The 23,442-nt window shown below is 49.5% G+C and overlaps 1 protein-coding gene across 4 annotated transcripts in view; it reads right to left on the minus strand.

The window, feature by feature from the left end:
• Positions 1–23,442, minus strand: part of PRPF38A (pre-mRNA processing factor 38A) — a 130,017-nt gene that overhangs the window by 96,238 nt on the left and 10,337 nt on the right. For all 4 annotated transcript variants that reach the window (XM_069642192.1, XM_069642191.1, XM_069642190.1 and 1 more), the window contains exon 3: positions 7,484–7,605. In XM_069642192.1, the coding sequence (XP_069498293.1) occupies positions 7,484–7,605 (122 nt within the window). The remainder of the gene's footprint in view (positions 1–7,483; positions 7,606–23,442) is intronic.

Consider the following 23,442-nt stretch of genomic DNA (forward strand, 5'->3'; position numbering starts at 1 on the left):
CCTGTAGGCTTCTTGCGACGAGGATCGGGCCGCCTGGCGGTACGTAGAGGAGCCACCGCCAAATCCCTTGGAGGCACCTTGCTTGCCTCCGGAGTCCCGAAAGGACGGCTGTCGTTGCTGAAGAACTCCTAGGACACGACCCGTCTTCGTGTCGGTTTTGATGGCTTGGAGGGACTCGTCCACTGTCTTCCCAAACAGATTGTTCCCGTCGAAGGGCATGTCCAAAACCTTGGCGGAAATCCGTCGCCTTGAGCCACCTCGCCTTCCTGCAAAATTGGCGATCGTCCGGTAGGAAGTCCAACAGGGGGGGGGGCGGGGGGGCGATCTTGTACCACAATTCCCTGTCGTAGCGGGCCACGATCGCCAGGGCGTTGGCCGCCTTAATCGTCGTTGCCACCGACGAGATGATTCGTCATCCCATTGCAGCATCCAGTTTCTTTCCCTCGCCGTCCGGCGTGGAAGTATAAGTCGAGGCCGATGCGCCGCCCCCCCCGCCCCCCGCTTTCTTCTTGGCCGCTGCCGAGACGACCGAATCCGGGGTCGGTCGGCATTGGGGACCCAGTACTTCTTCTCGTACCGGTCCCTCTTGGCACGCGTCGTGGACGGGTTCTTAAGGAGAGCAAGTCCCTCGTCCCAAATGTCATCTAGCAACGGCAACGCGAGGACTGTCTTCCTCTTGGCCTTGTGCCGCTGGTAGAGGAAGCCTTCCTTCTCTTCGGGACAGAGCTGGAGAAGCTCGGACGCCCTGGCAATCATGGCGTGAAACGAGCCAATTTCGTCGGGCGGGGGGGGGGGGGGGTTCAAACGGCGACGGGAGATCTGTCCCGTCATCACCACCGTCGTCGTCATCCGTCCCCATCGTGGCCGTATCTGTTCCTGTGTCATCCCTTGGGATCGGGGAAGGAGACAAAGGCTGAGAGGGCAGTGAGGGCTGACAAGGCAGGGCTGGATGAATCCTCCTCCTCTTGCTTGGAGGGCTTCCCGACGGGCCGGGCTCAGTCGAGTCGTCCGTCGAGAGGGGAAAAGGCAATCTGGTCCTCATCTCCGTGCATAAGGCCTGGATTGCTGTCAAGATGGTCGCCGAGTTGTCCTGTGGCTCGGGGCGCGACGGTTGATCCTCCTCCACGGGAGCCTTGTCGTCGCCGCCCTCGCTCTCGTCAAACCCCTCGTCGGGATCCCTCCTGTGGGAACGGGCCTCTTCTAAATTCTTGTCAAGTCCCTCTTCGACTTCTACCAGCTCGTCGGAGGCTGTGTCCGTAATGGCCACCGCTCCCTCCTCCCCCTCTTTTTCCACCTGGGTCTTCACGGGGGTCTTTTCGATGGGCTTAAAAGAGGATTCCCTCCAGGGAGGCAGGGAAACTCTGGGCCCCGAGGTCGCCACCACTGGGGTAGCCTCCGTAGGCTTTGCCAGGGCCGCAGCGACTCCTTCAATAGAGGCCTTGGCCGGGTGAATCAAGGCCTTCACCACCTTGGGCGCGCTTGAGGCCTTCACCTTAAGGGGAGGGTCACTGCCTCGCTCCCCCTCGGCCGGTTCCTCCGAGAACGACCGGGGCCTCTCCAGAAGCTTAGGCAGGTTCTCGGATTTTGTCTTCCCCGAGCCAGAGTGTTGGCTCGTGGTTGATGGCGAAGGTGCGCCCTGCCTGACAGCCGAAGAGCCAGACCGTTCGGCGCTCCTGGTGCCCGCGGACTCTCGGTACTTAGCCTTCTGTTGGGCCCCCGTCGTCGGGGTGCCCTCACTGGACTTCGAAGACCGCTCAGACTTCTTCTCACCTGCTGGGCTCTTGCCTTCCAGCCAGTTGGCAAGACTGGTCCGACGATCCCTCATGGTCCGTTCCGACATGTTCATGCAAAACGCAGTCCTTCTCCACGTGCGTTTTGTCTTTGTGAAGGCAGTAGAGGCATCTGGGGTGCTCGCACTCCTTGAACAGGTTCTGTAGCTTGCATCCAGGGCAGTTCCTGAACAGCTTGCCGGGCATCGAGCTTCCTTTCTCCTGGGCCATGTCCACGAGGTAGGCCTCAAACTTCTGGAACCCTCCAAGAAGCGTAGCTCGATGAAAACTTCACCCATGAGGGGCGTAGAAAATGCCAAAATGGGTCCCCGTTGATCGGAAGTAGAAACGGTGGAGCTTGAGGTTCGATTTAACCGAAAAATGAGATAAATCTTTGAAAAAGCGCAAAACGCAGTAAAAGCTCGAGAGCTATAGCACGAGGACTCCCAAGACTTGAACGTGCGGTAAAAATCTGAGGATGGCTGCTAGGGGCGGGGCTTAGGGAGAGGGCAGTCATTGGCTGGGGGCAGTATGACCCAGCGACCAGTGATGGTTACTACTAAGAAAGACAGATCAGAAACGAAACTGATACTGATTTTTTTCTTTACCGAGGATTCCCAGCCTGACGACGGGGAATATCCATGAGCATGTTAATCCATACCAGACCCCTTGCTGGAGCAGAAAGGCTTCCAATTAAGGATTCTTCAAGGCTTCTAATGGCTTTGCATTTTTGGTGGTCTTTTACAGGAACCTGATTAAGAATGAATATCGCTGGTCGGGTTCTGTTCACTAATCTGGTCCTGCACTCTGGTGAGGTAACTTCAAGGATTCAAATCGTGTCTCTGGGAGGTCCAGCAGGAGTCCACCGTTTCAGCAGGAATCTGACACCAGAAGACCATGCAAGGCAAAAAATAAGCAGTGTTGCATAGCAATTTGCTATACAATTCTGTAGTTTTGCAATGATAATTAGTTTGTAGCACAACTAGCTATTTAAATTACATTTTTTAATGAGAGCACCGCTAACCCTGCATTCCTCTTGCCGTCAGGGCTCACACCGCCTGCTTTCACCTGTTCACTGCAAGTTCAAAGGGGCTAATGGAGAAGAGAGTGCAACAGAAATCATCTCCTCTAATCTTAAAGGCTGTGTGGGAGTGCTAGGAAAAAAAAAATCATAATTGCAAACCAGAAGCAGTCTGGCTGGTCCTTTCATTAAGCCAACTACATCCTGTCTGGCAAAGACAATGCGTTAGTCTCTTAGTCTCTTTACTCGTACATAATGAATACACCAAGCTAACTATATGTTTACTCAAAGTAGTGATCAGTCTGTACATCTACAGATCTACTGCCATACCATACACCATAGTTCGCCTCCAGAGCTTGCGTTTGTCTACGATTGGGATTGTATTTTATACCACCACCTGTGGGAGAGAGCTGGCTGCTAGGGAGAATTCTCTTATACGGCTAATTTCCCAAACCTAGCGAGTCCCCCAGCAGCTTTGCTGGATTTTTGCAGTTTGTGTTTTTCTCCTGCTAAGAGGGAGACTCTTTTCCTCCCACTCTTAGGCATGATTTGAGTGTCTTTGACTCTGTGTGCTTATGGGCTATGGGCTTTTCTTTCTACTCCATAGGGTATCATCTATTTTTTATGTGTGTTACACAGCACCCTCAGTGCAGTAACAGGGGTGTCATAGTGACCCCGAAACAGACTCCATACCCTGGGACTGACTACTGTCTCCCAGGGCATGTAAAGTCACCATTGACTTTACTAGTCCTAAATTGTGAACAGAACCAGTACAAACCATCATATTGTGGAAGGGGTTAATTATATTGCCCCTGGGTCTGTTTTCAAGGGGGCACTGTCCAGTCCCCCCCCTGTCCAGTTTCTGGCTGGTGGCAGTAGTTGCCACGTGAAATATTCCACCGGAATATTCACTATGGGATTTTCCCATTGATTTTAAACGCACCACTCTTTGGTGCAATGTTAAAGATAGTGCTGGTTTATTTATTTAATATTAAATCCCCGGTTGGGTCTTTTTGCCAGGACTCTTTTCTAAAATGGCGTTTGTGTCCGTCTCTGTAACTCTGACCAAGGTCGAGCCCTTTGTTCCACTATTTTGGAGGGCTTCTCCACAGAAGCCCTCCAAAATGTGCCACTGAGGGGTGGAGGGGGGCGGGGAGGGGGGGAATTGGCACCTTGGACTGTGTTGCCTCGGCAACCCAAGTCACACTCTATTCTGATTGGCCCAGTGGTGAGCCGCCCGGCTCACCACTTAGCATGTGTGATTGACAGCTAGGCTGATGAATGGGGTTTTTTCTGCATAAAAGCAGGGCCTTTGGGACTGGAACTTCAGAAGTCGACACAGGACCTAAGAATCCAAAGAGGGAAGAAGCTGAGCCCTGCTGCAACAACCTCACCACTTTCCCGACGACAAGAGAAGATCTTCTGCTGGACGAGTCCTCTTCCTCTGAGCTGGCGGGACCAACCAGTTTGCCCTTTTCACCTTCCAAAGACGTCTCTTGGCCGAATCGGCCGTGCCAAGCACCCCAGCGGGCGGATAGCCAAGCTTCACCACTTCGACCGTGAATTAAAGGAACACTCCTTCTATTGACGAACTCCGCGGCTGGTTTCATCCCTGTCAGTGCAATGACTCCATGTTTCCTCCTCGACGAGATACTCTCTTCCCCTGGTCGAAACAACGAAATGCAACCACTGCCAGGAACAACTGCCACCGCTGGAGCTTCCTCTCTGTTAAAGGTACTGTGCCCTGCCTGAGCTCCCTTTCTTCGGTTTGCCCAAGGTGACCCTTAAATCCTTGGCTTGCCAACTGGGTTGGCCCCAGACCTTCTAACTTTACCTTCTTGAATCGCCCCCAACCTCTTTTGAACATTCTGCAAAGACTTTTAGTGCATTTTTAAACTGTGTGATTCTGGGCACATTTCGCTTTGCTCCCTTTTAAGTGGGCCTGGCCTATTAACTTTGGCTCTACAGTCTATACTGCCTTTAGTCCCTTGCTGAGAACTCCTAAAAGTGGTGGGACCTGTTTTTATTTCTATGCTCTGCCTTTTTCTCTCCCTTTAACTGAACTAGTGGAGTGCCATCAGGTTATGCGCTCACATCCGTTTAACAAATCGTGGTGTTTTAATCCTGACTTGTCTAATAGTTATTAAGCTAGGTGTGTATACTTTGCCTGACTGTGTTTTAACTTGCTTTCGATTTAGAGTGCTAGTATATTGCCTAAAGTGTATTTTAAATAATTATATACAAAGCTCTGGTCAGTGTTTGTTTGCTCAACTGTGTTTTTGGCCCTATTGTGTATGCTCTATATACTGCCCTACTCTTCTTGAGAGAAGTCTGACTGCTCAGCCACAGTTACCAGGTAAATCTGGGTGGTGCAGACTGCTACCAATTGGGTTTACTGCTTACTCCTGTAGTCTTAATCTTTTTGCAGTGTTCCCTAAGGGAACTGCACAGGATTCTGCCTAACACTGGCCAATCCAGAGCTGGGAATGCAAGCGAAATCTGCAAGAAGCTGCCTGCATTTCATGCCAGGCTTCTGCCCAGTTTTCACCCTGTTCTAGGAGGCAGTGCCCCAGGTCAATTGTCCCCTGGAGTGCCACACCTCGATGCCCTGCTCACACGCAGGTCCTGGAAACAGTTATTTCCAATCACGGACATGTGTCATTTCTTCTTAAGGGAAGCATGAATTGCGCAAAGCCTTGTTCCCTTAACAACAAACAAAAGTATCAGAAGCACAGATGGCGGCTCCGAGTCCTAGTAGCAATAAATACCACTTTCGCAGGACTAGAATGCTCCGCTTGTGCTTACCTCCCTCTGGTTTGAGGACTGTTACCGGCCCACCCCTGACCCCAAAAGTGGTACTTAATGCTACATTTAAAATAGTTTCCTACAATATGTAAGGGCCATCCTGTCCACCTGAAGGGGACAATTGCCATGCCTGCTGCAAAACCATACAACGCACTTAGTCTCAGGCTATGAATTTACTTATACATTGTGAACCTTTGTGTTAATGAAACTTCTCCTTACACACAAAATGATGCGTCAGACATACAAAATATGGGACACTGCCCTGTGCAATACTGACTTCACCTAGCTGCACAGAGCCCTGCACTGAAAAACTGTTTTCAGAGCCTTTTAATCATATTTATGTGTCCATTCATTCAGCTAACCCTTCACATTTTACAGGCACTCCCCTCACTAATGTCCTTCAGTGGTACACAAAAAAAAGCTGTATTTTTTATGTCTCGGGTACACTTGTGACATTGGAAACATGAGTACAGAATTGCTAATAAAAAATGTTTGTTTGCTAATCAAGAAAATGTTAATTAGCAAACTCTGCTAATCAAATTTTGAAAACTAATTTATGCCTGGCAATGCACTGCACACTGGCTCGAGGTCCCTCGGTATTGGCGGTTTACAGCCCCGCAAGGTCGTAGCTTTTTGAGGGATGGCTCGAAATTCAAATCTTCTTGAGACCAGTGGGTCTCACCAGCCTCCGCATAGTTGTTTTCAAACCCCCCATGTCCTTTGGAAGGAATGGTTAAAACAAGCACTGGTTACACAGCAGGCTCTATGGTCGCTGGAATTCGTTACAGCCATCTTTACTTAATCTTCCTCTTCGGATTTGGTTCCAGTGGTCAACTTGTCGGCAGCTTCCAGGATCAGTCTTTAATACAGGAACCACAGCATAACTTCTGCAAACTCTCCCTGCAGTTTACAGAAAGGGGCGGCTGGCTGTCCAACCAGAACAGTGAGCTCCCCAGTAGGAACGGGTTCCTTTCAGGCAAGGTGGTAGATGAAGGGCTGCACAGTTTTGGACTCCTCCCTCGCTTCCTGCCTTCAGGCACTCTGGAGCCACAGCGGGGAATACAAAGGACCCCCCACTCCCCCCAAAGACAAAACTTCCACCAGGATCTTTCCTGGCAAGGACGGCAGAAGACCCAAGAAGCAAACGAGAAATGGCAGAAAAAAAAGGAGCCCACCATTCTAGCAGAATGAGGACCCTCCTGTGCAATACCGCGGCTGATTTGACAATCTGCGAGTAACATTGACTAAAAGTCACTAAGGTATATCCACAGCCACCAGCCCTTCAAGTTAACCTGCAATTGTAACAAAAAATGTACCAGGACAGTGAGAAAATGGATCCAGTATCTCCCCAGCACTCCACATATGGTGGGATGTGCCGTCTCACTATATAAAATGTAAATGTGACTTTATTGTCTTTATCTTAGAAAAATTGAGCCATTCGATTCCCTACCGTTGGTGCTTTCATAAAACAATTTTAGGCATTTCTTCAATAAAAAGGGAAATCGCTTCATATCAGACAGAAGGTTACAAAGCTTTAGTGTTTTGGTTTATTGTGAGACTTCAAGAAATCTGAGAATAGTTTATTTGGATAGAAATACATGTTTTAGTTGCAATCTCTCGCTTCTTGCATTTGGATGGCTTTCTAACTGAAATATTTAAGAATGTAAATAACTCCAATGGACAGAAATTATTAGGTTTACAATGTAGGTTAACTTTTACTTAGAGTTTCACATATTATTGTGGGTATCATTTGTTGTAAGTGTGTATGGTTTCATTTAAAGCATAAAACACTAAGAGAAACATGGCCTCCTTGAAAAGCATTCTTAACTAAATAAATGAAACTAATTGACCATTTACAAACACAAAAACCAGAGAGGAAAAATCTTACCTCCATTCCTGTTCTGAGTTTTTACTCTACGATAATCGTTATACAATGGTTCAAGGTATTTGTAACAGTCGGTGGCTGTTCCCGTTAACCTCATATATAGGGCACCCAGTGTTCGGACATACCTGAATGGAGCAAAATTATATGAAATACCATAAGCAGCCACAATTAAAAAAAAAAAAAAAGGTAAACAAAAAAGTGACATGTACCATTGTGCCACACATTAATTGTTTACATATATTTTCTCTTTGGTGCCACATTTTGTGATGAATATAAATTAAGTGCAAACCAAGTAAATGCGACAAATATACCAGGATGTTCGGAAAAGGATCTTCTTTCTTTGTGATAGAAGGTAAGTCTTAGTTACTTACCTGTAACTGTATTTCTCCAGCATTGGTATTTTTCATATGCTTGAATATTCCCAGTTGTCAGACTGGGAATCCTCGGTAAATTAAATAATATAAGTTCATGTATTAAAACTTTCCCTTGGGAAAGAAAGCTACACCCACAGGGCCCTATGGGGCTTGTGTTGCCTTTCACCTATTGAGTTTAAAGAGCGAATTGCTCTAGCTGTATCTTTGTCGTCCTCGATTGCCTTTAAATTACCAATCTTTTTGCCGAATAAGTCTTGACCATCGAAGGGTATTTCCAAGATTTGGGCTTGTACTTCTGGTCTAAAACTGGTGGCATTCATCCAGGCCTGGCACCTAAGGAAAAAGTTACTTAACTGTTCTCCAACATGGGTCTGGCATGGATTCATATGCTTATTACTATTCCAGCCGTCAGGCCGGAAATCCTTGATAAAAGAAAACAGTTTCAATTTCGTTTATATACGGTCTTTCTCCTATAAACCAATCACTGAGCTTTGGGTTCTACTGCCCCAGCCAATGACTGTCCTCTCCCTAAAACCCTCCTCTTGTAGCCATCTTCAGATTTGGTAGCACGTAAGGAACAAGTTACTTACCTGTAACTGTTGTTCTCCAGCATGGGTCTGGCATGGATTCACATGCTCATGAATATTCCTCGTCGTCAGGCCGGGAATCCTCGGTATAGAAAAAAAATCAGTATCAGTTTCTTTTCTGATCTGTCTTTCTTAGTAGTAACCAATCACTGGTCTCTGGGTCATACTGCCCCCAGCCAATGACTGCCCTCTCCCTAAGCCCCACCTCCGGCAGCCATCCTTAGTTTTGGTAGCAAGTAAAGAGGCAGTATGACCAAGTGAAGAGCCGCAGAGGGGTAGGCGGGAGGGTTCGCATGTGAATCCATGCCAAACCCATGCTGGAGAACAACAGTTACAGGTAAGTAACTTGTTCCTTCTCCAGCATGGGGTCTGACATGGATTCACATGCTCATGAAAAAGAATACATAGAAGTACACACATGCACAACCACGGGAGGTGGCAACAGGCTCAACATTAAGCAATACAACAACTCAACATTAACCAACTCTTACCTCCTCACAGGCTCACCTTAGACGAACAAGTTGTGCAGCACTGCTTGGCTGACCCTGGACTCCTCCCTGGAGTCCAGATCGACGCAGTAGAATCTTGTGAAGGTGTGCGTCGACCTCCACGTCGCAGCCCTGCAGATGTCCAGCAGGGGCACACGAGACAGGAACGCCGTGGTAGCAGCGATCGCTCTGGTCGAATGGGCTCGGACGGCCGGGCAGCTGTCGGTTTGCCAACCGGTGACAGTGCATGGTGCAGCCGGAGAGCCATCTGGAAATGGAAGTCTTCGAGAGAGCCTTCCCTTGATTCACAGTCCCAAAGTTCACAAACAGTTGCGACGTCTTCCGAAAACTCTTCGTGCGGTCCACGTAGAACTTCAGCGCTCTAGCTACATCCAGCGAGTGCAAAGTCCTCTCAGCCGTCGACGAAGGCGACGGGAAGAAAACTGGCAACACCAAGGGCTCGTTGAGGTGGAAGTCCGACGGCACCTTGGGCATAAAGGATGGGTGTGTCCTCAGCACCACCCTCGTGTCATGAAAAGTCAAGTATGGAGGCTTGCAAGATAGGGCCTGGACCCCTCCCACTCGTCGTGCAGAGGTGATGGCCACGAGGAAAGCTGTCTTCCACGACAGGAACTTCAAAGGCGCCGAATGTATAGGCTCGAATGGGCCCCCTCCCCCCCCCCCCATGAGCTTGTGAGCACCACATTAAGCTCCCACGCCGGGGCAGGAGCCTTCACCGGCGGGAATGATCTGAATAGTCCCTTCATGAATTCTTTCACCAGGCGATGAGACCACAAGGACGCCAGTCCCGTCGTCCTGGTATATCGGGAGATTGCAGCCAGACGTATTTTGATGGAGGTGTGAGCCAGTCCAGCTTTGGCCAGCGACAGTAGGTACGGCAGTACTTGAGGGGCCGTAATCCGTAGAGGATTAATCTTCTGTGCACGGCACCAGACAGAGAACCTCTTCCATTTATGTCCGTAGCACTTGAGAGTTGAGGACGACCTGGCCTTTGCAAGAACCTCTCTGCAGTCGGCCGGGATGTCGTACCCTCCAACCTCTAGTGCTGCAGGAGCCAGGCCTGCAAGTTCAGCGACTCCGGGTTGTGGTGAAGAATGGCGCCTCCTTCTCTGGAGAGGAGGTCTGCGTCCGTCGGCAGCTTGACTGGTGGGGACGTTGACAAGTCCAGAAGGTCCGGGAACCAGATCTGCCTCGGCCACGCCGGTGCGACGAGGATCATCCTGCACCGGGACCTCTTGAGCTGGTTGATGAGCCGGAGCAGCAACGGCAGTGGAGGGAACGCATAAAGAAATAGGCCGTCCCAGGGGAACGGGAAAGCATCGCCCATGCTCCTCGGCTGGGGGAACCTGCTGGCGAACCTCTGACACTTGGAATTCGTCACCGTCGCGAAGAGATCGATTTGGAGTTCGCCCAATCGTTGGAAGAGTCGATGCACTTGATCCTGGCGTAGTTCCCACTAGTGGCACGAGCGCAGCTCCCTGCTGAGTGAGTCGGCAATCGTGTTTTTTATTCCTGCCAGATGAAGAGGCACCAGAAACATAACTTGGGCGACACTGCCCAATGCCACAGATCCTGGGCTTCCTTGGATAGGGCCAGGGACCTGGTTCCGCCCTGCTTCCGGATGTAGAACATGGTGGTGGTGTTGTCGGTGAAGATCCTCACCACCTTGCCCTTGAGGGACGGAAGAAAGGACCTGAGGGCCCAGAACACCGCGTGGAGCTCCAAAATGTTGATGTGGCGAGACTTCTCCTCCGGGAGCCAAAGGCCTCTCGCGTGAAGATCTCCGGAGTGTGCTCCCCAACCTTCCAGGGAGGCGTCCGTCGTCACCGTCACCTGGTGAGCTGGGGTCTGAAAGTCTGTGCCTGCCGACAGATGGGCGCGGGTACTCCCGGATCGCCTGATGGAACGTCTCATTGAGAGGGATCCTGTCCTCGAAGCTGCCCTTCGACTGGATCCAGCGGGCGTCGAGGAACTCCTGTAAGGGTCTCATCCGAAGCCTGCAAAGGCGCACCAGAATAATGCAGGACGACATCATCCCGAGGAGGGACTTTATAGATCTTACCCTGGCCATGTCTGTGGCCAGCAGCCGCTGCACCTTGCCCAGAATGGCCCTGGTCCTTTCCTCCGACGGCGAGGCCATCCGCGCCACTGTGTCGAGCTTGGCTCCCAGAAACAGGGCGACTTGCGACGGAACCAGGTGGGATTTTGGAAAGTTGATGGAGAATCCCAGGTCTGTGAGCAGCTGGACAGTCTTCGCAGTGTGCTTCACGGCGAGCTCCCTTGTCCTTGCCCGGATGAGCCAGTCGTCCAGGTAGGGGTAGACGTGGATCCCCTGTAGGCGCAGCCGCGCAGCCACTGGTGCGAGGCACTTGGTGAACACCCTGGGTGCCGACTTCAATCCGAACGGGAGGGCCTTGAACTGGTAGTGCCGCCCTTGGACCACGAACCTGAGGAACTTTCGGTGTCTTTTTAGAATGGGGATGTGGAGGTACGCATCCTCCAAGTCCAACGTCGACAGGAAATCGCCCTCCTCCAGCTGTCCCAGCACATGCTGGAGGGCGACCATACGGAACGTCTGTGCCTTGATGTACTTGTTCAGTCGTCGTAGGTCTAGGATATGGCGCCATCCTCCTATCTTCTTTTTTACGAGGAAGTACCTTGAGTAAACTCCGGAGCCCCGAAGCCTCTTTTGAGACGAGCTCGATGGCACCTTTCTTGAGCCTCGCCCTTACTTCCAGCAGTAGTTGAGGGACGTGATTTTCCTTCCTGGCCACGGGTGGAACACGAGGGCACTTCTTCTGAAACTCGAGGGCGTGCCCTTGGGCCAGGGCGTCCAGCACCCAACGGTCGGTGGGGATGGACTCCCACACGCTGACTAACCTCGCCAGCCGGCCTCCCACCGGGGTGCTTCGGCGGGGGCACAACCCCACGGTCGGTTCAATCTTGTTTGGAGGCCGCCTTGCCTCCTTGTCGACGACGGCGGGCACCACCTGACTTGCCGCATCCCCTGTAGACTTCCTGGGAGGAAGATATTGCCGCTTGGCGGTAAGTGGAGGAGCCACTGCCGTATCCCTAGGAGGCACCTTGCCTGCCTCCGGAGCTCCGAAAGGACGGCCGTCGTTGTTGGAGCACTCCCAGTGCCCGGGCAGTCTCTGTGTCTGTCTTGATGGCCTGAAGGGACTCATCAACCGCCTTCCCAAACAGGTTGTTCCCGTCGAAGGGCATGTCCAAAACCTTGGTTTGTACGTCCTGGCGGAAATCCGTGGCCTTGAGCCATCCTCGTCTCAAGCAAACGCCGTTGCCCAACTGACGGAAACCGGTGTTGGCGATGTCCGTTGCCACCGTGATGGTATGGTCCGAAGCAATCTCCCCCTCCTGTAGGATTTCAAGGGCCTCAGCCCTTTTGGCGTCCGGAAGGAAGTCTAACAGAGGGGGGATTTTGAACCAAAACTCCCCGTCGTAGCGGGCTACGATAGCCAGGGCGTTGGCCGCCTTAATAGTCATCGCTGCGGATGAGATGACCCGTCGTCCCATCGTGTCCAACTTCCTGCCCTCCCCGTCCGGCGGGGAAGTTGATGTCGAGGCCGATGCCCCCCCAGCTTTCTTCTTTGCCGCCGCCGAGACAACCGAATCCGGGGTAGGTTGTGCCCGAAGGCACAAGGGGGCAGCGTCGGGGACCCGGTACTTCTTCTCGTACCGGTACCTCTTTGCCGGCGCCGTGGCAGGGTTCTTGAGGAGGGCGAGCCTCTCATCCCAGATGTCATCAAGAAGCGGTACGGCGAGGACAGTCTTCCTTTTAGCCTCGCGCCGCTGGTATAGGAACCCTTCTTTCTTGTTTTCTTCTGGGCAGAGCTGGAAAAGCTCAGATGCTCTGGAGATCATGGCATGAAAGGATCCAATCTCGTTGGGCGGGGACGCCCGAGCAGGGGGGGGCGACGGGGGACACGTCCCGTCGTCATCTGTACTTGTCGTAGCCGTGTCCGTGCCTGTATTATCTCCGTGGGTAGTAGACCGGGGGAAGGCAGAGCAGGCCGCAGAGGTGGGAGAGGTGGCGTAGGATGCGTCGTCCTCCTCTTATGCGGTGGACTCTCCGAAGGTCCTGGCTCCAGTTCCCCCGTCGGGTCTGGCTCAGGTACCTCCGTCGGGGGGGAAGGGGCAACCTTGTCCTCATCTCCTTGCATAAGGACTGAATCGCTGACAAAATGGCCGCCGAGGGGTCCTTGCAGGATTCAAGTCCCTTACTTTCTCTCACTGCGGATTCACATCCCTATCTTTCACTTAATTCTTTCGATTGTACAGGGATTTTACTAGACCTCCTGTATGACCACCTTGACCTCTTTTAGCAACACTCCTAAGCAATTCTGGTACACGTAGTTCTCTCAGATGGGGGATCGTCCAGAGTCTCTTGAATTAGCACACACGTGGTGCTGGTTTTCCTCTGCAGCTGGCCTCTCTCTAACACTTACAATTCTTTGAACAGTTCATTAAACTGGATTCAAACTTGCCACTTGCGCTTCTCAATCAACACAGCCCGGTTCTTATTGATTCTCCACTGGATTCACCGGCTGTGATGCACCGTTTGGCTTTCCTGGAGTCAAGGCCAGTACCACGGGCGCAGGGGCATCCCCCGGTCTTGCTGATCGACATAAGCTTGCTCCGTGTACCATCGACATCTGCTGCAAGACACTTGTACTATTGTTTGCGGTATTAGGCTCTCTTCCACTAAGGTTCCGTGGGACTGGGATGAAAAGGGCAAGGTCACTTCTTTCTCCGCCACTCTCTAAATTCCTGTTGCCTTTCTCCTTTTGAACTACTGTGCCTGATCGTTGTCTCATTGTGCTGTCTGCCGTGCTCGCACTGTGCCCTCTGGCACCACTTTTTATCCCTGTGGGGAAGGGAAAGGGCCGCCAGTTGTGTGCAATTCTGATCAATTGGCTGACCCTTGTATTGAGACATGTCAGGTAAACGGCTCTGATGTTAGTCTGTTGTCCTTTGTGTTGTGCGAAAGTGTTCGCGTTGGAAATTATAGTCTTTGTATTGGAAAAGGGGAAGGTTTGAATGTCAAAGCATCCTACAGAGTGGGAAGGGAAAGGGGTGCTGTATGGGATCATATCCTTCGTATTTGGGTTTGGGGTGCTCTCGGAAGGGTAGGTTGAGGAGGGTTTGTTAAATGGACGAGAATGGTCGAGATGAAGAACAGAATTGTGGGACCGGTAGCGTTCTGTCCTAATAGATCAGGTGTTCAAAAAATGACAGGGACAAGATTGGGTTTGTGGAGCAAACGGAAATGATCATGAAATGTTTGGTCCAGGTAAACTGGGTGTTTAGGACCAAATAACCAGAGGAACGTGGAAAGAAATTGACAAGGTTGTTTTGGTGCGATGTAGGAAAGCAGGGATTCTGGGATGGATAATCTTCACGTGCAAGAAGGTTTGAAATCTTATGGGATTTTTCCTGTATGTAGGATCATTGAATCTAGGAAGAGATTTAATGGGAGGTGGTGAGGCAGATGTGTTATAGCCTAGAAAGGTCCAAGAAATACCATTCACCTCTCCTCCTTTGGCATAGTACTGCATCTCACCTGGAGCATTCCCCTGAGCATAACCCAGGGTTCCCCTATCCAGGTGATCCTCTCTTGCTCGTCCACCCGCAGGGTGGGATCGGAGAGTGCCAGCCCTCCCCTGACCACCTGAATAAGGGTTTCCCAAAGTTTACCTGGGAGAACACCCTCAGGTTTCTCACAACAGCCAGACCGCCCCTTTCTGTAAAATGCAGGAGAAGATTGCAGAAGTTGTGCTGTAGTTCCAGGTTCAGAGTATTTATCAGGAAGTGGCTGACAAGTCAACCAATGGAGATGAAACCAAAGAGGAAGAAGAAATGACATCTGTAGCGATTTCCAGCAGCTGGAGAGCCACTGTGTAACATAGCCTGATGTAACCATTCCTTCCGATTGACCCGAGGATCCAGAATGCAACGACTTCTATCCAGAGGCTGGTTAGTTCCACTAGTCTCAAGAAAACCTGCATTTTGAGCCATCTCACAACGTGCTGCGACCTTGATGGGCTGCAATACCCCAATAACCTGGGTTCTCGAGCCCGAGTGCGGTGCATGGTCTTCCGAGTGCAGGACCAGCCCACACCATCTTATGTGGAGTGGGGTTACTTAGTAGCCCCTTTTCCTACCTATTCATGTATGTAAAAATGTTTATGTTACCCGCACTACTTTAAATGGCTGGTGCCAGTGGTTTAATTTTCCCACCATTGTGCTTTTCTACCGCAGGCTGAATCCTCAGCTGCAGTATAGCACCCATGGGTGACCAGCACGTGGCCAAGGGAGCCGAGGCGGAAGATGCCGTGCCAGCCAAGCACTGGGACTCAGCTCAGAGGTAACAGTGCGAGGAAAATGAGGGACAGAGAGCAGGCCTGCAGACATCAGTGCTTCACAGAGCGTACTATGCGCCGCTGTACTGCAGTGACTCAATCTGCCGAGGTGGCCTGCAGACTGTGCACATCACATGACAGACTGCTGGTGGCGGCGGCCCAGCTGGGGGGCTACGGGTGGGGAGATTGCATCCGTGCCTCCTGCATGCTGAAGCACAGTTGGGACCGGCCTGCAGAAAGACAGGGGAGCACCCGTGAGTACTTGGCATCAACGGGAGAGGCGGGCAGATCAAACAAAGGCACGGTTTGGGAGAAGCTTTGAACAGCAATGCGCGGAGGAGTCAGTAGGGCACCAACACTCCGCTAGTAACGCTCTGCTTGTATACTGTAGAACCAGACATGCCCAGGGCCTCCGAGACTCGGTAACAGCGCTGTGGCAGGAAGACTACAGTGCCCCTACCTTGCTCCTCACAGGGCAGCATTCTAATATACTGGCCGGAGGTCAACAGCAGTGGGCAGTCGATGCAGGAAGGGTTACCCAATTGAAGTACGAGCAGACAAACATAAAAAGCATAATCAGACAGAAGGTCTCCTATGAGGAAGATGTTGAAAGGAGGAGCAAACCCGAATACAGCGGCAGGCGATATCAAATCACTACTAGGCACGCAGGATAAAGACAAGGAAAATGAAAAGGAGAAGAATGCCAAAGAGACACAAGCAGAGGTCCACCCACCACCTCTTGGGCGCAGGATCTCACACAGGAAATTTAGCAAAGAAGCAATGATCAAAACCGTTGCAGAGCTGAACTCCCACATGATGCGGTTAGAATCAAGAGTGAACAAAGATGAAAATACATTTTGCAAACAGGCTCCGGATCACGCGGAGCTCAGCAACAGAGAGCCAGGCATAGAGCAACAGCTGGAGGTTATATGGACGAAGCAAGAAGACCTTGAAAATATATCCGGTAGAAACAATATCAGACTACAAGGAATACTGCGAGATATCCTGGATCACGATGTTGCTGAATATGTGCCGAATATATGTTTCGGATGCTCTTGGATCTCCCTGACTCAGCAGCAATGGAACTAGATAGGACACACCGAGTCTACACATCGATGCAACAGAACTACAATCTTCTGCCGGACGAACTGTCCAGAGTTCACCTTTTTCAACAGAAAGAACAAATCATGACAGCAGCCTGGAAGAAAGAACTGGTGCAATTCAGTGGCACACACATCATGCTATATCAAGTCTTAAAGCCTCACACACTAGCCAATTGATGGAAACTACATGTAGTTAACAGCCCGGCTACAGTCACAGAGGATCAGATATCGGTCGGGGTTCCCCTGCAAACTGCGATTTGAATTTCAGAACCACAGATATGCGATTGGGTCTGAAGAGGAAGCAGCAGATCTGCCGAGCAAGATCCCAGAATACGCAAGCAAAGCGGGACCTGAAAGAATCCGGGCTGGAACAACAAAAGTAACACAAGGAAACCTAAAGGGAAACTAATCCTGGAGACAACACCTGCAGGTGAAGGTGATTAAGGCAAGGATGATTCTGAATGATCCCATTCCGGATGGCAGAACATTTTTCTTTTTTGGTTCAAGAAGTTAAGTTCAAAGGATGACGCACTTTTTGGGGTTTTGTTTTTTGGTTTCACCCTTTGTTACTTGTTCTACATACCTACAGCTTCCTAATCGCTATGGCCTCCAACTGTTTATACAAGAAGTTCTCACAGTCTCCCAATTTGGCTGGGTAAAGAGACCATGGCTTAAAACGACTCATGGTGGCAACCCCTGACATAAAGTGCCTGACCCAAAATGTGAAAAATCTAAACTCGCCGATAAAACTGAAAGCCGTACTACAAAAGGCACTGCGCCTTAGGAGGTAGACTTTGTATTCCTACAAGAGACCCACTTATTAAAAGGAAGATTAAAAGGCGGCTCACAAGTAAAGGGTACCCGCGGACGTATTTCGTGACTAGTGGCAACAGGGAAGGTATCCCACTACTAACAATGGAAGTCCTGCGAGATACACAGGGGATTTACCTGCTAATTAAAAGGGGATCTGGGAGGGGCAGTGGGGGGGTGTTGAAATCACCAAAATCACACTGGGGGTGGTATATACAATTCTAAAGAGATGCAGGTAGAGTTTTCGGGGAGATTCTCAAAGATATTGGTGAATTTCATGACAATACTAGAGGGGGGGGGGGGCTTCTACTGTGTAGTGGACCCAACTATGGATAAAACACTGGCTCCCCACTAACGACAGAAGCAATTATGCTATGACAACACTGCAGAGAGAATTTTCATTGAAAGACACATGGGGTTTTGTTCGCCCTCGGGAGAGGGGATACTGTTACGATCACCTAGCTTCCACAGGGGCGTCGGTCAGACCCGGACGGCTGCCGGCCAACCAAAATGATGCGTAGTGCGGACTGGACAGGCCCTCCTAATCTTGTCTGCTTGACCCGTAGAAGTATTCTCCTGCAAGTGGAGAGATGAATTCAGCCACCCGTGGATTCAAGTGATGGCACCCCCCCACAGTCCTCCCACTAATCACCTCCAAAGTGTCCTCTCAGCAATCTCACCTTATACTCTTGAAAGAGGAGCTCTCCATCCTGCATGGATTGCAGGGGCGCGTTGATGCCAGTTACTTCACCGGTTCGAAGGTGTGGGAGAGTTCCAGAGAGTATTGACTCTGAGGTTCCTGGCGAGGACCAGTAAGTATCAAGTTCATAGAGTTCAATATGTCCGATGTTCACTCTTGTTCCCCCCCCTTCCTTCCTTCCTTCCTTGTCTTGCAGCTAAGTTCGTGAGAAGACGCTCTTGTGGTAGCTGGTGGCGCTCAGGTAAGAGTCTGTATTACCCGACGCTGTCCGGTAAATGTTGCACGTGTTGTTTTCTCTCTCTTTGCAGGTGCGGCACATGAAGATGTGGAGAATTATAGAATAATGCCTCCGGTGGTAAATCAGGCAAGTCTATGGTAATAAGAGTTATATTTGTTGGTTTTCTCGGCTCACCTTATTTTCTTTTGTCCCCCAGGTGCCGGAGTTCGGTGATGAAATGATGGAGGCAGCGCCGAATCGAAATATGCTGCGAGGACTGGTGAGTTGGTGCGGCGCTGAAGCTAGAGATGCGACGCGTACTGAAATGATGTTAGGTCCGGAGGCAAGATGGATCCAGAATCAGGTGAGGAATTCGAAAATAGTTCTTCTCTAACCTTGTCCTCTTCTTTCCTCTGTTTTAGGAGCTCCAGATTCGAGGCGGGCGTGGCAGAAGACTGGATGCTGACTGCAGGCACGGTGAGCGTTACGCTGCTGGATGCAGAATAACGCGGCGCGTGTGCTGCTATTCGGGCGTGGTTTAAATATCCTCCAAAGTAGTTCCAGGTAAGAAGTTCCCATGAACCACGCCCGAGTAAAACAATAGTCCCTGTAATAAAATAGTCCCATCCAGGCCTCACGTTGGCTTGGACTCACTTGCAGCATGGTCTGCATCAGGTAAGTAAAGTCTATGAGCCTGGCGCCTAAGGCGCCAGGCCTGAACCCAAACAGCCCCCAGCCGGGGATGTTGGAGTTTTAATAAGTATCTGGATGCCTGCTCCCGGAGCTGAAGGGCTTGGTCCTGATGCCCAGGGGTAGGCATCATGACAGATACACCTTTTACTCGGCGGTACATGGGGTCTTTTCAAGGCTAGACAGGTTTTTAGTCTCCTCCACCCTCTATCCATCGGTTAGGGAAATAGAGATCCTACCAAAGGCACTCACAGACCACTCCCCTGTAAAACTAGAGAGAACTAGGTCAGGGCACTCCACGACAGAAACCCCCTTGGAGATTAAACGAAGCTATCAACAGACACAGCAGCAAGGACTTAAAGCGAGGGGGCTATATTTCATTACTTTCAAGAAAATATGAGGGGGGGGGGCATGGATATATACGCACTGTATGGGATGCAGGTAAGGCAGTCTTCATAAGAGTCATAGGGCAAACAGTAGCCTTGTGTAGAAATCAACACTTACATCAGGGCAGGCTACAGGTGATAGTACACGACAAAGAGCACATGCAACAAAAGGGGATAAGCGTACATTGTGAGACCTCGGGATAGCTAGGCAAGCCCTAGAAACTCACATGGTTAAAACCTGCCACATGACTTTGGAAGCATCCATGAACTCCGACACACAGGCTTTGTACGTAAGCAAAAATTGCTCGTATTACATCAGACTGCTAGGAGCAATTAAACCATTCCTCAACTAAATAAATTGCTAGAGCAGCCACCCTATCCCGCTTGGACTATGGGAATACGCTCCTACTCTGAGCCAGCAAACAAAGCATGTTGAAATACCAACTTATCCAAACCAACACGGTCAGGATAATTAAACAAAAAGCTAGATCAGACTACATCAGTGACGCCAGGCGTCACCTACACTGGCTGATGGTTGAAGACTGCATCCTTTTTAAATCATTAACACTGACACCAAGTGTTTATACGTCAAAGCGACGGGATATCTAAAAACCAAAATTGCCAGCCACAATACCACTCGAGCCCCGAGATCAGAGGCACAGGGGCTCATCGCAGTAACCACACATATGAAAGCAAATGGCCTGGGAAGAGCCTTCCCTATTTGTGCAGCCATAAGCTGGAACAATTTATCCTTGAACTTAAGACTGGAAACTAATCACCTCACATTCAGAAAAGTTAAAAACCATACTATTCAAATCAAAGAGACTGTTTACACGAGGTAAAAAAAAAAAATACCTAGTTAGGTGACCGCCTTTCTCTGTACTGGTTGCACTAAGAGTCTTGTCTTTTCACTGTTTTGTTCTTTATGATTGTCTTTGTCTCAATGTGGTGCCCCAATGCCTGCAGGCTTTAGGCGCCATACAAATATGGGGAAGGCGGCACAGTCATTACTTAGGACTAAACAATATTTTTACTCCAGGGGCCACAAGGCGAATAAACTAGCGGCGAAACTTAGGAAGGTGGCACCTCGCAATTACATTGGGGCATTGAGAAGTGAAGATGGGAAGAGGGAGGTCACAGAGGCAGGGAAGTTGAAGTTCATGGAAGATTTTTTTTAGTAAGGCCTGCACCCCACAGCAAGGAAATATTACCAAAATTCAGGATTTCATAGACCAGGCACGACTCCCCCAAATGTTGGAGGCAATAAGGGAATCATTGGAGAACCCCATTTCGGCTCAAGTAGTTGCCCAAGGCATCCGTTCCCTCCCAGCGGGAAAGGCGCCCGGTCCAGATGGGTTCACCAATAGATTTTATAAAGCTTTCACTTTGGCCTTAATCCCACAACTCAAAATGCTATTCCTTCTCAGAATCAGAGAAAATAACCTGTTCAATGGTGGAATCCATGACCACACTGCTGTTGAAACCCGAGAGGGATTCCAAGAACTGGACCTCCTATCGCCCCATAGCACATAACACCGATCCAAAACTCTACGGTAAGATTATAGCCACAAGATTAGGAGAGGTCCTCCCTCCTATAATCAATGAAGACCAAACAGGGTTTATTAAAAAATAGAGGAGCCCACGATACCATCAGAACAGTAGTGGACTTCATAGCATTGGCTTACAAAACTTCCAGAGGGAAAGTTGCTGCTTTCCGTCGACGACCACAGAGCATTTGACAGCATGTTATGGGACTGTCTTCAAGCAATATTACCAGCATATGGGGTTGGTCCAGTCATCAGCAAATTAATACTGGCAAACTTCATATCATCCACCATAATCAAACCTAATGACGCCAAGACACCACCCCCAATTCCTCTGGGCAGGGAAACGAGGGAAGGAATGCCCTTTGCCGCCCCTCAAAACCCCTGCAAGTCTTTGCATTGGCCATAGAACCCCTTGCACAAATGATTCGGAGGAGCCCTCTCATAATCGGCCTAGCACATGAAGGCAAAACGCATTAAGTGGCACCGAATGCCGATGATGTCTTTTGCTGGTTTATAGTGATTTAAAAAACAAATAAATGTTTAATAACAAAACATTCAAAAACAAAGTTTGGACAAAAAATGCTTTGACAAGGTAGATTTAACATGCAAAAATGCATTTCTTTCTAAACCAATCCAACGACAAAAGACATGGACTGGTTTCAATTGAAATGCACTTTCACATGTTAAAAATAGCATTTCAATGCTTTTTTTTGTAACTTTACAACGTTACATAGAGCTGTCCAGTACTGAAATTTCAGCACTGGCCAGCCCCTTGTAACGTTGTAAAGTTGTGTATATTGGAGGGGTTCCCTCCCACACCCCTCTGCCACCCCCCCCCCAATCGCCTAACCCAAGCCCCAACCCTAACCCTATTTTAGATCATTTTTCATTTAGATATATTTCGATATGATCATCAAATTTTTTTCAAAAAAATGACTATTCGAAAAAAATGACTTTTCTACAAAAAGTATTCTCAAGATTTGTATTCGGAACTTTGTCTTTCGAAAAAATGACTGGATACCCATTTGCTTACTTCAGCAACCCACGCAGTTGATCCCACCTCTGCTGGATCTTCTTGACAGATTCTGTAGGGTCTCTGGGTTTTGCATTAATCACCAGAAATCAGTGGGAATGGCAATCAGAGTATCGCTTGAAACCCAATTGGAAATGCAATCAGCATTTCCTTTTAAGTGGATAGACTAATGTACCTGGTAGTGCACATCACCAAATCGTATAAAACCCTCATGGAGGCCAATATTCCCCAACTATGGAAAGAGACTAACGCCACCCTGAAAAGTTGGGAAATCCAAGAAATGTCATGGCTAGGAAGGGTCACCGCAATTAAAATGACAATCCTACCAAGACTCTTATTTATCTTTCAGGCTCTAGCCAATTGTCAATCCTCAAAAAGATCTACTGACTTACAGAAGGCGATAGGACAATACGTTTGGAGAGAGAAACAAGCTAGAATTTCACATCACATTCTCCTCCGATTGAAAGGGATGGGTGGTGGGGGGGGGGGGGGGGCTGGGCGGAAATAGGGGTCCTGTCAATACAGCTGTACTTTGTTAGGGTATACAACCCAAAGTATTGAGTTGGTTTTTAGAATTGCGTTTATATAATATGTTATAGTACTTATTTGCCGCCCCCGCCCCCCCTCCCCCAAAGTCCACCTGGGCCTACTTGTATTTAAATAAACCATTCATTTTTACAATGCATAGTGTTTCTTTGCTCCAAGCTACAGCCTTCTCTCCCTCTTAAGTTAAGCCTGGCTGCTCGGTCTATGCTACCAAATGTTCTCAGGTGGTACAGCCTTTACCAAGAGTGGATTTATGTACTGCCTCAGATGTATGGTTAAATAAAACCGTAGGACAGTTTTTCTAAAGTCCAACTAACGACAGATGTCATTCCTGGTCTGCTCCAAGAATGGCTGCACGAATCCTAGGATCTGCACCATTCAAACAGCTGGTAGTTGACCAATCTGGGACAGCTACTTATTTCACATCCTCCCCAGAAGCAGACTTTCCGGTATACAGTAGCTCAACGGTCTAGTGCCCGCCCCCCAGGAAGTGATCACCCCCTTCCTGGGCCACAAACAAGCTTGTTAGCGTTCCCGGGCAAGCGCATGACCCTCTAAAGACTTCCCTGACCCCGAGAGGGTAAGAAGGACAAAGTACAATATAGCCGAAGAAGACACAAAAATCTTGTGGCAAAGCCATTTTTGGTCACAAGCCAGGTTTAGTAGCCATATGCGGTAAACTCTAATGTGCATATCAAAAATAATGATAAAAACGGTCAAATGTGTCTTTAGGCACATTAAAAGTAACCAAAAATCCCATGTGTAAAAAGTATGAATCCATATACTGTATTCGCCTCGCACAGCGGACCGACAGCATTAATGCAAAGTGTGTGAGCCTAATGTCCAACTCCCCACGACATTTCACAAGGTAAATTGCTACCACCCAGGAATATGTGGCGTTATACAGATGGAAGGATATTGTTGCTCAAGGTTATCGTTTTTGTCCCAGCAGGCTACTGATGCACGTAGCGGATCGTTCATACAATGCCAACAGGCATTATTATCATACAAAAGTGCATACCAGACAACTAGTCCTTCATAGGGAGTATATTCCTCAATCAGGGAAAGACATTATACAGT

The sequence above is a fragment of the Ambystoma mexicanum genome, chromosome 1q (genome assembly GCF_040938575.1).
Source record: "Ambystoma mexicanum isolate Mex_15411 chromosome 1q, UKY_AmexF1_1, whole genome shotgun sequence".
NCBI classification, from domain to species: Eukaryota; Metazoa; Chordata; class Amphibia; order Caudata; family Ambystomatidae; genus Ambystoma; species Ambystoma mexicanum.